The sequence below is a fragment of the Ochlerotatus camptorhynchus genome, unplaced genomic scaffold (genome assembly GCF_037179485.1).
Source record: "Ochlerotatus camptorhynchus isolate MF236.1 unplaced genomic scaffold, CSIRO-AGI_Acam_v1.1 ptg000295l, whole genome shotgun sequence".
NCBI classification, from domain to species: domain Eukaryota; kingdom Metazoa; phylum Arthropoda; class Insecta; order Diptera; family Culicidae; genus Ochlerotatus; species Ochlerotatus camptorhynchus.
Genome location: NW_027040784.1, coordinates 305168 through 322983, shown reverse-complemented (window position 1 = coordinate 322983; position 17816 = coordinate 305168). Strand labels below are relative to the sequence as shown.

Sequence of the window (17816 nt, the reverse complement as noted above, 5' to 3'; positions counted from 1 at the left end):
TTATAAACGATTCAATAAAATTCACTGCAATGTAAAAATTGGATTTTCTTCATTTGCAAAACTCCGCCCTAAGCAATGTAAACTTTTAACCAGCTCTGGAACCCACAATGTTTGCGTGTGCACAACGCATGAATACAGCAATCTAATTTTACACAGTTTGAAAAAACTTAACCATTTAAATGATGTAAAAACGTTCACTATTGTCGCGCTAGCAATCAGACAATAGAAGATTTTGTATTCCAGTTTTATAACTCTTTATTTCTCGTGGTGATGTTGGAGAGGGAGGGAGTTATAAAATCCCTTTGAAGAAAAATATTAATAACAATATTAGATTAAGTTTTTCCACGTTCAATATTGGGGGTTCTACCCTAGATTCCATATATACACGGACAGAAAATTGTTTGCATTGAACCAAAAAAAACTTTATTTGTATTTACACAAACAATTCCGGTTGAAATTATATTACATTTTATTGTTTCGATAATATTTATTCAAATAAATTCAAAATAAGATTCTTTTTGTTTTCATAAGCCACTCTTCAACTGCAACTATTGTAAAAATAACAATATTCTTTTATCAAGCCAACAATAGTTAATTTTAATTTAACATTTATTTGTTGTGTCAATTCCCCGGGCCATGAATGCAAAAATAACTACCAACCATTCCCTCGTGAAAACCCGGACAAAATGTAAACAATAACAAAAAAATTCTCGTTTGATTCAGCTCTAGAGGTAAGTAAGTATGCTGCTGTTGCATAATATAAACAGTTTTTCTTCTTTTCCTTGATTTTTCCGTCGATCTTATTTTCAGTACTGAGTACCAATGCTCCCAACGCCAGGAAGGCCGCTCCCACACCTGGACCCTACCTATCGACCCATCAATTCATGAACCGGAGAGATTTTATGCCTCAGAAAGTTTTTTTTTTTTATTTAATTGTTATTCTGTTGGTAACAAAAAGAAAACAAAACATAAAAATAATCGCAAATTATTAAAAATTAATCAGTGTTCACTCGGCTGTCGACAAAAGCAGGCCACTCTCGATGTGTGCTACGCGATCGTCTGTTTTCTCGGCAGCAACCATTGTGTGGTCCTCCTCATTGTTCTTCATCAGCAGTTCTTTCGGTCGATGCGTCGTCGACTTTGGAAAGCAACCGTTTCGTGATGAGTGTGTGAGTGCTGACCACGTTTTGCGTCCATTGCTGCAATGGACGCGCTCTGACCCTCGTTGGCGTACAACAATTTGCCATACAATGAAACCACTGGAAGCGGCTCCAGTTCTGATGGAGGAGGCTTTTTGGATAGCGGAAGATAAAGTGTTTATTGTGTTGTACCTTTTGACTATAGTTTTAAGATGTATTGTATAGTGACCAAGAATCCTCGGCTCTGTAAAGTTAATTCGGTTGAGCCTTATCAAATAAATTAATAAACAAAAAAAAAATTAAAAATTAAATCAATAAACATATTTTTATTTCTACTGCGTATATTTTTAGGCTTAATAAAATAAATATGATTGAATCAACAAGAAATCTCTTTTAAAAACAAACATATTTTTTTGTTGACCCAGCTGCCAAATTTGACAGCTTACGTCAAAACCATAAAAGCTCTTGTAAATTCGAAAAGATTTTCTTTTTGATTTAACAATCCATGGGTTTTTAAAAACAAAGATACTGGATTGTTGAAATAATAATGATTTCATTTTGCAGCCAAAACAAAATGAAATTCTTATTAAATTTACGTCAAATATTATTACGCTTAAAATATTTTTTTCTGCGTGTATATGTTTCATGGTGTCTAGCATTTTTGTTTTAACTATTTTACAAAGTCAAGTGCAATGCAAATTATCAAGTTATTCACTTACGTTTAGTGTTCTTCTGTGATTTTTGTCCGTACTAGCATCAACAATCCGTACTACTAGGCTTAGTTAATCGCTGTAAATTTATCGGGACATTAGGTTAGGAATTAATGTTGTACTTCACTTTTACCTCTTATTCGTGTGTATATAATAGGATTAATTTATAGAATTAAGTAGCACTCAGCCTGCACTGCTTTAAATATAATTTTAAGCTAAATTTAGGTGAAATAAACAATTTAGCAACAAATTTTTCCTTGATTGTTTCTCAATCTTATACCCCGTTCACATTACAGCCTATATCACGTAATATAGGCTGTCTTGTAATGAGCACTCATACATAGGATTTCCAGTGAAAACTAGATGTATGAGTGCTCATTGCAAGACAGCGTATATCACGTGATATACGCTGTAATGTGAACGGGGTATTACCTACGCACTAGCACGCTTTAGAAATTACTTTAGAAAAATGACTATTGCTTTTTATTGTTTTGACATACATACGCCGCGTCATCACCATCTGACAGAACGGCTGTTAGTCCGTTAGCCAGGACCATAGTTGGGCACATCGTCGTGTCGACATTGATGTAGGTAGACCGGTTCATCACAAGCGCAGGGTTGTGACACTCCCCCTCGGTACGCCACTGTTGTCGAAGTGGCTTACCACCATTGGAACCGACGTGTAACACCGCAACCTTAGTCACTGGTCTCGCCAGAAGTCCACTAGATGTTTGCACGGTCACGCGTCGAACCTGTCCGTCTTTAGCTTGGACTGCCTCGACCACACGTCCTCGTGGCCAGAAGTTCCTCGGGAGGTTGCCATCCACGATCAACACCAGATCGCCTTCCTCGATGGGTTTTACGGGTTGAAACCATTTGGTCTTGCGGGTCAAAGTAGGCAGGTATTCTTTAACCCACTTCTTCCAGAAGCTGTCGGCGTATACCTGGGCCATCTTCCACGATTGCTTCAGCACAGTGGGATTGTCGTCGAAAACGATCGGGGGCTTACTCCCATTCGAAGAACCCAACAGAAAGTGGTTCGGTGTTAAGGGGAGGTCAGTGTCATTATCTAGAGGTATGTCAGTGAGCGGTCTTGTATTCAATATCATTTCGATTTCCATTAGCATGGAACGCAGAATTTCATCCGAAAGCAAGCGCGGGGGGTCGAAATCGTTTCATGGTCTTCTTGACAGACTGGATCAGGCGCTCCCAGCATCCACCAAAATGTGGAGCGGCCGGAGGGTTGAACGACCACTTTGTGTTAGGACCGACGAACTCGACCATCAGTTTCTTCTCGTCGACGAGTTTAAGAGCTTCGCGCAGCTCCCTCGAGGCTCCGATGAAGTTCGTTCCTCGATCGCTAATCATCTCGAGCGGTGGACCCCTTCTAGCAACAAAATTGCGTAGCGCTAGGATGCACGAGTCTGTCGTCAACGAATGTGCTATTTCAATGTGCACGCCTCTGCTTGTCATGCAGGTGAGAAGTACTCCCCATCTTTTCTCGGTACGTCTGCCGACTAGCACTCGCATCGGCCCGAAATAGTCGACTCCGGTGTAAGAGAACGGTCGCTGGAATGGTGCCAACCGGGCAGCTGGGAGGTTCCCCATTGCTGGAGGCCTGGGACTCGCTTACCAAATTTTGCAACGCTGACAGTTTCTGCGAACTCGTTCGAAGTCTGTACGAAGACGGGGGATGTTGTACTTTAGTCGAATCTGGTTCAGCGCAGTGTGGTGATTCTGGTGACGGTATCTAGCGTGGTAATCGGCGAGCACTAGATCGGATACGTAGTTGCGCCTGGGCAGAAGGATTGGATTCTTGGTAGATTCATCTACATACTCGCAAGCATCGATACGTCCACGCATCCGTAGAACACCGTGCTCGTCGATGAATGGGCTGAGCTTATATACCGGGCTAGTCTTCGGCAAAGTACGCTCCCATGGCTGCGCCTCTGGATTACTGCTGCAGACCAGTTGGATTTCGTCCGGGTATGCTTGCTGTTGAACGTGTCGATAGATGATGCTCTCGGCACGATTCAACTCCTTCTGCGTTAGCGGGCCAAGTTCTGTTTCTGTTCTATTGATACGCTTATGAAGATTCACCACAAAGCGATGAACGTATGCAACAGTCCTCAGCAGCCGTTTCCATTTGGAGAAGCGTTGAAAACATACTAAAGGTTCGGTGATTGTATGCCGGAGAACGCTGAGACGGATTTCTTCCGTGGTTGAGCCTTGATCTCCGCCATCGCCAGGCCATTCGCTTTCAGGTTCCCACAAAAAATCGGGTCCACGGAACCAACGACTGTTTGGCTGAAAGTCCAGTAACCGTGCCCACTTCGTCCCATTGTCAGCTACGTTCTTTCTGGTCGGAATCCATCTCCACTCATTTACTTGTGTTGTATCTAGTAACTCGCTGATCCTGAATGCCACAAATTGGCTGTAGCGTCGGTGATCAGAACGGAGCCAGCATATCACATCACGGGAGTCGGTCCAGAAAACCCGCCGCGATATTTTCATACGATGTGAGTTAGTGATACATTCAGCTAGACGAGCGCCTATTACGGCCGCTTGTAATTCAAGTCGTGGGATCGAGAGGAATTTTAAAGGGGCCACCTTTGTTTTTGAGCCAACCAGCGCGCACTCCATGTTTCCTTCTTCTTCGAACCTGAAGTAAGCCACGGCAGCCATTCCGTTTTCGCTCGCATCGCAGAAAATATGCAATTCTACGGTATTCGTAGGCTCGGCAGTTGTCACATTGCGGTAACAGCGAGGTACGCTCACTTGTTGGACGTTCGGCAACGCTTCTACCCAGGTTATCCATCTTTCGCCTAGCTTCCCGTCGATTTCATCATCCCAGCCGCATCCGGCTCGCCATATTTCCTGCAGTAGGATCTTCAAGTAGATGAGAAAGTTGGAGATGAGTCCCATAGGGTCGTAAATCGCCATCAATATACGCAGGACTTCGCGTTTGGTAGGCATCCTGGTTCCGGAAAGCAAGTCCACATTGTGCTTCGGTGACAATCGGAACGTAAACGAATCGGTGGCAGTATCCAACCACATGCATAGCACCTTTTCCGTTGCCATGAACGCACAAAGGCTCATGTCCTTCTCTGTGGTACTGTTTTCGTGTAGACGCTTGACGACTGCTGATGAATTTGACAACCAGTTACGTATTTCGAAGCCACCCTGTGAGTGAATGGATCGGACTTCGCTCGCAAATTTCACCGCTTCCTCTTCAGTCTCAACGCTGGTCAACATGTCATCGACATAGTGTTCGTGTTTGATGCACTCGACTGCCCTTGGATAATCTTCCACGAATCTGTCCGCATTCTTGTTCTTGACGTAGTGCGCGCAACACGGCGAACATGCTGCACCTAACGTCATTACTTGCTCGACGTACACCTCCGGTTCTTCATCAGGATCTCCGCTGATCCACAAAATCATCTGGCTTCGTTGGTCTTGCTTTTTCATCCTGAATTGAAAAAAACATTTCTCGGATGTCTCCCACAACTGTGACGCGGAATTCTCGGAACTTGAAGAGAACGCTAAGCAACGACACCAACTGATCTGATCCCGTTAGGAGAAATGAGACACCGTTAACTCTCGCTGCCGCGTCGAACACGATACGTATCTTCCCTGGCTTGTTCGGGTTTATTACCGGGAAAATTGGCAAGTACCAGTTATTCGAATGCTTCTCCGATCGTCGTAAGCCACCGAATGTAGCCCTTTTCTTCATAGTCAGCCATCTTCATTCGCACTGCCACACCCAGCTCGGGGTGTCGCTTCATCCGCTTCTGCAGACAGTCCAACCGCTTCAGCGCCATTGCCTTATTGTTCGGCAACTTCACTTGATCGTACCGCCACAATAGTCCTGTCTCATAGCGGTTCCCTTTCAGGCGTGTTTCGGTGGATAAAATATTTAGCGCTCGTTCTTCGTCTTTCGAAATTAGTGGTTTGGACGATTCAGAGATTCCCAGCGACTCAATCGAGAAATACTCCTTCAAAGCACCATTCAGATCCTTATCCATTTCCGTACTACACGGGCAAATGTGAAAACTGTGGTAGCCGCTGTAACCTGTATTTGTTGCTCCAGATATCATTGAACACGGTCCGCACACGAGCCAACCGAGACGGGTCTTCGTCGTGTCCGGTCCGTTCTCGTTTCCTTTGGTGCTTCTCAACGCGTGACCGAGGCGGCAATTGTCCATCCTTATCAGGATTCTTGGAGACACACTTTCGTAGGATTCCACTGGCAATCCTTGCAGGTAGTTGTATTTGGCTGCCAATTGTTGTACTTACACCGACTGCTTCGGCAGAGAAAGGTTCCGTACCATGTGAACCTTTGGGAGTTCGTAGACCTTGCTGGCATCGTGTGTTCCGAAAACCTTCAGCGTTAGCTTCACCGATTCCTTTTCCTACCTTTGTTGACCTCCCGTCCAGTTAAGGCATAATGAATGCGATGTTCCTTCGAGATCCAGTTCTTTCGTCAGACTGTGCTCCATAAAGGTGGCCGACGACCCATCATCAAGAAAGGCGAAGGTTTGCACAGACTTCCCTTTTCCGTAGATGATCACAGGCACGTATCGAAACAGAACCTGCTCAGCCGTATTCGAATGAGTGTTACAGCTCTGCGATGATGAATTTCCGCTCGTAGGCGCCGTCGGTTGCGAAACTGCGGGCTTGTTGTACCGTTTGTCGCTATGCAACAATTTGCTATGCATGAACACACAACCGTTCATTCCGCATGGTGTTTTAACGTGACAGGCGCCGAAATGCTTCCTCAGACATTTTCGACACAACTTCTGCTCCTTTACAACTGTTCAACGGGCTCCGATGTCCATGTTGAGGAATTTCCAATACGTCTCTGGACCGCTGCATTCCTCCTGGCATACAGCGCAACCTTTCGGAACTGGTACCGAACGAGTCTTCGTGGCGAGTTCTTCGGTGGGGTTGCTATCCGAGTATACGTTGAGGTAGTTATCCTCTTTTCGGCCACGTCTCTCCGATTTCGTGACACCGATGGTTGGAATCGTGACTACGCTGGCTGCTTCCACCAACTTTCCTAGCCAATCTCCAAAGTCTGACAAGGTGACTCTATCCAGTGTCTGCCGATGGTACGCCCAGTTGAGCCTTACAGCAGGCGGCAATCTTTCCGTCAACTCTTGCAGTAAAGCTACGTTGCACAGATACTCGTCGAGACCCGATGCCTTGATAGTGGCACAGAAGTTTTGAACAGCAACTCCGAAATCGATCAATGTGTTCAGCTTTTCTGCTTTCGGTGATGGCATCTCCTGAATCTTGCTAACGGGCGAGTGCACGATGATCTCGGGCCTTCCAAACAGCGTCCTCAGTGTAGCGATAACACCTGGCAAGTTTGAAGGATGCAGCAGTCGACAACGCACCGCTTCCAAAGCTTTTCCTTTAAGGCATCGTTGAAGACGTAGAAGATTTTCTTCGTCGCTGTATCCACAGATTTGAGTAGAGTTCTCGTAGCTTGCGAAGAACAGGGGCCACTCTTTAGGATTTCCTGTGAAGCTCGGAAGTTCCTTACTAACAGCTTGGCGCGCTGAAACCTGGCTTTGGTTAAGTGTAGAGACACCAAACAGATTGCTCCGATTTGTTGGATGAAACGCGTTCACCTGAGGGTTGAGTCCGGATGCACCTTGAGCTGCCCCTCCGTCGAACGCTCCAAACCGTTGAAGAAGCTAACTTTTCTCCTCCAAATGTCTCCTTTATAACGCTTGCTTCTCCTCAAGCAACTGTAGCTCCTGTACCAGAACATTTCCCGCTTGGTCGGTACCGTTCACATGAACTTGCGGAACCGGATTGCCTGTTGAGCTCGCTGTTGGTCCTTCTTCGAACGCGTCCACTATTCGATGACGAGCCTCCATCCGTTCCCGTACACGTCGCTCGGTATCCTCCATTTCCTGTTCGTATTTTTCCCGTTGCTCTCTGAGAGCCCTGTATCGGTGCTCGTCTTTCTCCTTCATGACCCGTTCGAACTCCTTCAGCTGGTTATTCAACTTCTTCTGCATCGCCGCTAGCTGCCGTTGAAGACTGTCGTCTGGACCAAGCTCATGTAGCTTTGTTTTTGTTGCCTTTGTTGTAGCTCCTCCGGTGGTGGATGATGTTGAATTTCCGGCTGGGACTTGAACTGCTGCTCCGGCTCCGGCGCAATTCTCGCAGCTCCAATCACGGTCCTGGACACCATCATCAACTTTCACACACGCGAAGTGGTACCACTTTCCACATACATCACACGCTACCATCCGACTATCATCCGGCATCTTGGAAATTTCGCAGCTGACATCGGCGGGTGGATTATTCGCAGGAGATGTTCCCCGCTGCTGACCGTCACCCTTTCTCGACATACCGACTGACTCACCAACTGACTACCGACTTTGCCTCCCGATCGTATAAACGGATTTTATAAATTGTCGCGCTAGCAATCAGACAATAGAAGATTTTGTATTCCAGTTTTATAACTCTTTATTTCTCGTGGTGATGTTGGAGAGGGAGGGAGTTATAAAATCCCTTTGAAGAAAAATATTAATAACAATATTAGATTAAGTTTTTCCACGTTCAATATTGGGGGTTCTACCTTAGATTGCATATATATACATGTTTCATGGTGGCTAGCATTTTTGTTTTAACTATTTTACAAAGTCAAGTGCAATGCAAATTATCAAGTTATTCACTTACGTTTAGTGTTCTTCTGTGATTTTTGTCCGTACTAGCATCAACAATCCGTACTACTAGGCTTAGTTAATCGCTGTAAATTTATCGGGACATTAGGTTAGGAATTTATGTTGTACTTCACTTTTACCTCTTATTCGTGTGTGTATATAATAGGATTAATCTATAGAATTAAGTAGCACTCAGCCTGCACTGCTTTAAATATAATTTTAAGCTAAATTTAGGTGAAATAAACAATTTAGCAACAATTTTTTTTTTTTTTGACATACATACGCCGTGTCATCACCATCTGACAGAACGGCTGTTAGTCCGTTAGCCAGGGCCATAGTTGGGCACATCGTCGTGTTGACATTGATGTAGGTAGACCGGTTCGTCACAAGCGCAGGGTTGTGACAGACAGCCTACTTTGTGAAAACAAGACAACATATTGCTATCTACGGTGTTGTGAAGATTGTCCAGACTCTTCCGCATTAGAGTCTGCCAATTAGAGGAAAAATGCATTGATCAGCTTTCATTTGAACAGTGGGTTACCACGGATAGATGTGATTTAGAAACTATTGTAAAGCCTGCAGACGAGTTTGTTTCATTTTTCTGCTTGAAATTGACAAGTTTGATACCACATGATTTCATGAAAACACAGCAATCTAATTTTTTAAAAACTACACGAAATAATTTGCAAGGATGAAGTTCAGTCTCATCACTGGAATGTCCAACAAGCTACCATTCATCCATTTGTTATATATTTTAGAGAAAATATGCAAGTTAAACATTTAAGTTTTATTATAATTTCTGAAGAGTTAAGGCATGACTCAGTGGCTGTTAACTTATTTATTTCTAAAATGATAAGTTTTTTACGCCTTAACCAAAGTAAAAATATCAACAAGATTTATTTTATGTCCGATGGAGTCGCGTAACAGTACAAGAACCGGAAAAATTTTGCTAGCCTTTGCAAATTTAAATCAAAGTATGGAATTGAAGCCGAATGGCATTTCTTTGCAACATCACATGGGAAAGGTCCTTGTGACGCTATTGGAGGTACAATAAAACGCATGGCTACTAGAGTAAGTTTGACCAAAGAACGTGAATATCCAATAAAAAAATGCAAGAGAGCTTTATAATTGGGCAAATAATCGAAAAGAAGAAGAACAAAATTATCATTTAGTTTTGCCACAACAGAGGAATACGAAAGTATGGCTTCACACCTCAACGAGCATGGGGCTTGAAGTAGTTCGCCTCCTTGTGGTGTGCCCTGGAAACGTTAATTATCGAACCCAAGGGAGAGATGTTGCGGCTAAACGAACTACAGCAGAGTAAGGACGCTGGAGCCCCATCCAGCTCGTCCCAGGAGGTCGATAAGCCCTGCACAAACCCTCGTTGTGCAAAGGCAGGAGTGACACCGGGTTCTTAGAGTGCTAAGCACACGCAGCTGGTAAGCGGTCACATCGGTCACGGACAGCGAACAATAAGAGGAAGGCCCTGCACAGCTGCTCACTGTGCAGTAGCGAGTGTCACGTCTGTGACACACCACTAGTGCGATGCGCCATAGCGCAACCGGCCCCCTTCCGTGATGCAATGCTTTCGGGCGGTTCCGGGGAGGGCAAGAGCCAAGAGCACAGGGTAAGGTTTAGTGGGTCGGGAGCGCTACTTCTCCCATCCCCACACCCTGAGTTATCTTCTCAGATGTCTGGGAGCAGATTCCCCCCTGTACAAAAAAAAAAAAACACCTCAACGAGCAATATAATAATGCAAAAATAATTCAAGGAACTCAAAAGTTTCATTCTATTATTCCTGTTTCAGAAAATAAAATTAAAGCCAAACGTTACTCAAACTGTTATGATAATGATGCCAAAATATTCGATGTATTTAAGAAGTGATGTAAATAAAAAGAGAAAGTAAGTGATAAGTACAATGAAAATAAATTGTGTATCATCTGTCCATAAGGTTTCCGAATAAAAAAAAAGTAAACAAGAGCAGAAAAATGTATTTTGTGGATTTAAGTTGAAATTTGATAATACAAAAGTAGTTGGGATTTGCTTCTACAAATTGTAATAGCGAACCCCGACAACTTTTCCAATAGGGCCTGTGTAGAAAAGCGCTTATAAAATAAAAATTTTAATACATTGCAAAAACGGCTTGCTTGATTGCTATGGTGTCTTGGGGAAAGTTGTGCAAAATTAAATGCAATTCTTGAAAAAATATACACGGTTAAAAAACATGTGTTTTTAATGAAAATGTAAAAATCGTGAAATTTTCAAAAAACCATAACTTTTTTGTTTTTGAGTTTACAATCACCAAACTTTGCCAGTCAGTAGCAAACATTATGAGCTCAATGAGGCTTAAAACGAAAATTCAAAAATTTACTTTTTGATAAATTAACTTTTTTAATAATAAATATAATTTTTTTTATTGATACAAACTAATTTTTTTACAGTGTTTATTTTTTACACAATTGCTAAAATAATATCTATAGCTTTGCTGAGGACACCGAATAAATTGAACAAAGCGTTTCAACAATATATATTTTTAAACTCATTAGTACTATTTTTACACAGGCCCTTTTCAAAAAGTAGTCGTGATTCAATATGAAAAACTGAGAGCACAAAATGGCGCCTTTACTAAAAAGGAATAACTGTGCAAAGCTTCAGCGTAATTGGAAATGATCGGTCAGGATCGATTTGCGACGCCTGAGCTTTTCCACATTTATACCCTAATAAATAAATACCATAAACTAACGATAACCCAAATTGTCGAACTTTTCCACAAATGGTTTGGATGATACCCCAAACACGTCGTTAAGCAAAATAACCATAACAATTTTATTAGGGTATCGCTGTGAAGCAACTGTAAACTCTAGACGGAATTTATATCTGTAACTGAAACCAGTTCGATTTTGTTTGCCAACCTGGTTAAAATGTCATATTTAATTATCTTAAAGATAAATCGTCCAGCTCAAACCTTTGTAGGGGTAAGAGGTGGGACCATCATCATCATCACCTTCGTGGAATGCCTCTAACCGTTAAATTAAAAAAAATTATAATTTTTTTTTTTTTTTTTTTATTATAATTTTTTTAATAGGAAGGCTTTTTAAGCTGTTGAAATAGACACCCTTTCAATCTATTTAAACAGCTTAAGGAGCCTTGTTTTTTATATTAGATGGATACCTGTAACCTCGTTACAAATAGCTTTCTAACAAATTTAGTATTTTTGAGCTATCACTTTTATTCATCTCATCACTCGTGGAAAAGTTCTCTTAAACTAACCATGCAAGATATATTTTGTGGATTACTCGTTGCATATGACCCAATTATCTCAAACTATTGTCACGGGCAATCCGTAGCAGCAGCTAAATTATTTAAGGAAGTTCAAGATTTGCTAAAAGACAAAGACTGTAATCGCAGTGACAATGATGAGATGGGTTTTAATATGTTAGTAGTAATACAAATTTTGGTTTAATGACATCAATTTTTTGTACTCATTTGTTTCGGAAGGGCTAAGGGACTGTTCATAAACTACCTAGACTTTATTTCAAGGGCTTTAGAGCTCCCTACCCTCCATCACACTCTCTGCGTAGATAGCCGTCTATACAAATATCAATAAATTTGTTTCAACCGCATATATACACCACCACCACCCCCTAAAGTGTATACGTGGTTTATCAGCAGTCCCTATGAGATGTAGTATTTATATGTACATATTTGGTATTGAGAAAGCAGTTAGTCCTAAGCCATTTTGCACCTTGCGTCCACGTGAAATCGTCCTGAAAAAGCTAAAATCTGACATGAACTTTTCCGATTTAAAGAAATTTTGTCTATTTTTTCGACGGGAGGAAATATTAATCATTTATAGATACTTAGACTATTTTTGCTCAAGAGAAATGTTTTACAAGGGCGTATGTATTTTAATAAGCAAAGGAAGTCAACAGGGATCTGACATGGGCCCAGATCAAGGCAAAAGCTAACAGCCGCCCAGGATGGAAATCTTTCACGTTGGCTCTATGCACCACTAGGGATGTGCGGGGTATATGAATGAGTGACTTTAGTGAGCGATTGTTAAAGAAATTCCCTGTATCGTAGGTCCTAAATGGAATTCAATGAAATTCCTAAATTTTCCTTGTTTACAACACTCCCCAACTTTATCTAAAAAGAATTAGAAATTTTCTGAATATGTAAAGTTCGAATGTACGTTTGGCTCAAATTTGGATAGCTCATTTGGCTCAAAAAATGCTATTCGCTCATCTCTTTCTCTGAGTATTTCTCCATAGTGTCTTTTCCGTGGCAACCGTCGAGATGCAGAAGTATCGTTCGCTAGTAATAAACGGTTCCTTCACGTTGACCGCAAGGACGTGACCGGCGCCGTGATTGACCTTGAAAGTACTGATTCTCCAGACTTTGCTGAGAATGGATTGCTAACCCGAAGCCCCACTCATTAGGTTCTTTGTTCACATTTCGCTGGATCTGGTCATTCGCGGAGTAGCAACTACGACTTGTACTGTCATCAATGTTCATGCTTTAACACATAAATTTGAACTTTCTCGGGGGAGGTTGTATAATTTATCAAAGAATTTAACGTGTTTTTCTTAGCTTTTCTAAGCGGTTCTACAGTTATGACGGGTAGTGTATCTAATATTGATATGAAAATAACGAAAGAAATATGATATCCAAGACTGCAGTACTATTTCAATTTATGACAATATATAATAATATCTGCGAGTCGAAAACAAATTGATGCATGCCAATCATCACCTGTTGCCACGGTAGAGCTTACAGCGAAAGACATTGTTTGCTACCATGTGTTTCCACTATGACTGCAGCGTGAGACTAGCTTGACAATAAGGATGCGCTCCTGTTGAGTCTGACACTCTCGGAGAAAATGGGAACGCTTCTCAATTTCTCTACCGGAAAATCGTTCCTTCTGTTCGTGTTTTTATATACTGTCTGGATATATACGTGGGAGGAACGATGGGTCCATCATGATAGCAGATATTCATCGTTTCCAACGCGTTCTCGTTGGACCGATAGCATCAGTTCAATTTGGGGTGTTGTGCCGTGCGGTTGGAAAAATTGGGAAAACAAATTCCCCTATCCGTTTTCGACCGTGAAAAGTTTGGCTCAAGAAGTCCAACAACTGTTGCTGAATTTTACTTTATTGTTGATTTGTGAGTGTTTGGGTTGGTTGGTAAATAAATAGCAGTGAAATGGGAAAATATTTCACTTTTTGTTTATTGTAAAAGCAGCTCAAGGAAAGCATAAGGAAAAACAAACTGCGGAATGGTTTTCGCTCAGCCTCAGACTGCGTGTATGCTGGCTGGTGTTCTTAAGCAGTTAGCGAAATTTAATTTGGTGGTGTTTGCAAAGTGATTTTCCGACGCGTGAAGAAAGTTATCGTTGAAACAAAGTTTAGCGTATGTTATGTACATATTATCGGCATTGAATTAGGAAGACGCGGTGGTCTCCTCGAAGGCATGTCGCTGGTGAAGATGTGAGAAACGGAAGCATTTCCCCGGAGTGTGTGGCAAGGAAATGGTCCTGATGTGATTACCGGTCTACATAGCTTGTGAAGCTGGTGTTGATATACATCACTTGGCATGCTCGTGCAGCGGATATTCACGCTATTAAATGTTATGTATTCATCTCAGCATCCCTACAGTGTTGTTGTTTTTCGCTTCTATTGAGAATTACGGACGTGCAAATGTGGTGTGGGAGAAAAGTAGCTGCTAATAACCCTGGCAGGCGGGTGTTACGTGGGGTGCCACTAATGTTGTGGATAGATTCCTGGTTATAGTGTTGTACTGCTTCGTTTAAGTAGTCATAGCGTGTCTGTTTTGCGAAAGAAAGATAAATATTTATTAAAAATGAGGAAAAATTTCTTCTTCACAATGTTTTGATTGCACCATCTGAAGATACGCATTGAAAGGTTTACAGAAAAGATTAAATCCGTACGCTCTTGATACTCAGTTAAACAATAAATCCATCAGTAAAGCAACTGATTTATTGGTTGGTAAAACCAATTTCGCTTCTATTTTGGGGTTGGTCTTTCTGTAAGAAATTCCAAGAATGAATCCTTGGAAATGTTTTATGTAGCACGTTGAACTCAAACTCATTTCTTCATTGATATTGTAGGGTAGATGTATCAGCCATGAGTATACGCTTCCTATTACGGTGTGTTCCACTTATGGCCTATGGAATTCGCATTGACTATAATTGAAATACAACATAAAACGTCTAACGGTGCACAGTAGAGCACATATTTTATCAAAACTGATAAAAATTATTTTGATATATTTTTCTATCACAATAAGAGTACTTGTAATGATTAATTTACCCCATAGTGATATGATACATTTTATGACTCGTTTTTAATTTTGTAAATATATCGAACAATTGATTCAATTTATCGACCATTAAACATCTATCTATTGACAAAGGTACATGCTTGATATAACGGCCGTAACTCTACCAAAAAAAGGAAAAACAAATTCTTAAATCGGAAATTTGCCCGTTTATATTGAAAGTGACGCAACAAACGAAACCGGAAACATTTTGTTTCACCACTATAACCAGGAAGAATAGAACTTTCAAATGATATACTTTCACAATCTACATTCACTATCACTTTCAACTATAACAGATACGTATGTATTTCGTTTACTACTTGCAAACTTCTTCAGTGCCTAGTCATACACTTTTTCATGTTTTTCAACCGGAAACGACCGGAACATTAACTTATCCCATTTTGAGTCAATTGTAAATATTCCATTGACAAATTGTATGCGTATGTTCAGGCATTGTTTGGAAAATATCAAATCCATTTATTTACATTCCAAATATACACATTGATTCATATAACCTTGACCATCTCGCCTGGCTTTTCTGAATTTGAATATGGAAAGCGATAAAAACAAATGGATCCCGGTGCGATGGTAACGATTCGATCCACAACGGGGTATCTGTTCATTTGTCGTTAATGTAGTTTATTATGATTCTGTTGTCTTTATGTTATTACTTGATTTTCATGTGATTATAAGTTTTCCAATTAGTATTAAGAGAAGGAAATTCAATATAAATCCATAATATCAGTATTCGTCCATCATGCCTCTCGGAGAGGTAATAAAATATAGTGGAAAGTAATTAGCAGTGAGACAAGTTTTGTTCAACAATTAAAAAAATCGATGAATGCTACGAACATGCTTGGCATGCACAGTTGTACATATCGACTGCTCTTTTCTTAATAACTTTTCACACAGTTGCTGATTTTTTTTTTTAATTGATAGATCAGGATCATAGTTTACTAAAGATATGCAAAGAGTAGGTAAGTCAATATCTTTCATGGTAAAATTATTTAACAGATGTTTCCATTTGGCATATTTTCCTGATAAATGGAAACATACAAAAAATGTTCCAATTTTGAAGCCGGATAAAAATCCAGCTGAAACTTCTAGCTACCGTCCAATAAGTTTGCTTTCTTCAATAAGTAAACTTTTTGAAAAGATTAATTTTCCACTCTATATTATGAAACTAGTTCAGAATTATTCAACTTACATCTACGGCAGGCAACTGGCATCAACGAGCAGGCTTTCGTTGCGTTAGGTTTGTTTTTAGAGTGGAATTTTTTCGTTTTTAGTGTCTTACTATAGTGATTTTATCGTATCGTGCCCGCCTTTACACGGGATTACGTCTTGTTTTTAACATGTGTTTTTGTGCGGGACAGCCGACGCGATTTTTCCGCGAAATTGTGCCAGAAAATCTCTTTGACCCATTTTTGGGCAAGGGGTAAGTGATTTTGTGTCGCTATCGAAATAGCGATAAATGTTGTTTATTGGATAATTTACTCCGTCTAGTTCGGTACTAGCCGTTGAGTCCAAATATCAGTGTATTTTGTGTACCCGTCTTTGAACGAGGCAATCGAAGCACGAGCACGGCTGTGGTGTATTGGTTGAGATTTTTTGATTGGGAGAGTTACGGTGAAACCTTCCAGTTGCTCCTTCAACAACGTAACCCTGACAGCATCGAGAATCTCACTGGAGCAATAAACGCAGCTGCGTCAGCAACCATCCCGAAAACCAGTAGCATTCCGGGGCGTAAAGCCCTCAGATGGTGGAACGAGGAAACGACTTTCCATCGATGATCCGGATAGGGAAAACGCGCTCTGTACCTATCGAGAACGGCACAACCAGTGTCGCCAATCGGGCCGAGATGCCAAACGATCCAGTTGGACGGACTTCCTCGAAAGCATAAATGCCTCTGGCGGAGCAGGCATGTCTAAACGCAACACTACACTGCGTACTGCCTTTTTTACACACCACCAAGAGCATTGAGTTGAACGCTCCGTACCAGTGCTCGATAGAAAACACCAAACGCAGCGAACAAGGCACCGGTACCGGTGCCGGTGCATAATTGTTTGCACCGGTGTATGGATCTTCGGCAAGCACCAAAGCCGAGTGTTTCTGACTTCGGCAAACACCGCAGCCGAGTGTTTTCGATTTCGGAAAACACGCTTGCTGCTCGCAGGAATTTTCTTTTGGGCGATTTATGAAAGATTATCTTCTTACACATGGTAGCTCTTAAACGAGACTAGAGCTGATAGACGAGTGGTCGAAAAATTGGTCTCTTAATGCCAATGTCCATGTTTCGATTCCGGTCTGTCACCCTCTAACTTTTTCTGTCAACATTATTTTCATAAGCTAAATCTATGAAATTCATTTCGATTTCTTTTGGCGAAAAAGCATTACTTAATCTTATGAATCTTATGAGCTCAAAGGATCATCTACCAGGATTATTAAAAATGCGCAAATCACCCACCTTCGCAAGAGCGGGATTCTGTTGCCGTTCACCCACTGGTATTTCTTAGCTTTATGTTAACCAATTGAGCTGATTGTTTTCACGCGATTTGAGTCAATCCAATAATGATAACTTATATCCAACAACAACAAAACAGCTACCATGGCTGATACGGAGCTAGAAGGTAGAATGCGATCCTTCTTGAGCGCGTTGTTTTTATTTAGGCGAAAACAGCCTAAAATGCACCTCGCGCAAATCGCTCGATGCGATTTTTCATTGAATTCCTGTTTTTAATTCATAAATTTGACAAGTCACAGTGCTAGTTTAGTACTTGAACTAGCATTTCGGCAAAATTAAGAGTGGAATAGCTATGAATAATCAAATCGGGCATTTGGCCCTGGGTGCATTTCGGGCTGTTCTACCCTACATGAATGGTGAGTAGAGGTGAGTAGTTCTGTTCACCCACCGCTATTTGGGTGTTTACATCTGTGCTGGTG

The 17816-nt window shown here is 41.4% G+C and overlaps 2 protein-coding genes across 2 annotated transcripts in view; one reads left to right on the top strand and one right to left on the bottom strand.

Annotated features, from left to right (window-relative positions):
- Positions 1-3478: 3478 nt before the first annotated feature.
- LOC135706922 (uncharacterized) lies at positions 3479-5317 on the bottom strand. The gene has a single exon (XM_065228605.1). It carries the CDS (start codon positions 5315-5317, stop codon positions 3479-3481), a length of 1839 nt encoding a protein of 612 aa, XP_065084677.1.
- An 8300-nt stretch (positions 5318-13617) lies between these two features.
- Positions 13618-17816, top strand: part of AstA-R1 (allatostatin A receptor 1) — a 45791-nt gene continuing 41592 nt past the window's right edge. Inside the window, exon 1 of the mRNA XM_065228614.1 lies at positions 13618-13697. The gene's annotated coding sequence lies outside the window, so the exon portion shown is untranslated. The remainder of the gene's footprint in view (positions 13698-17816) is intronic.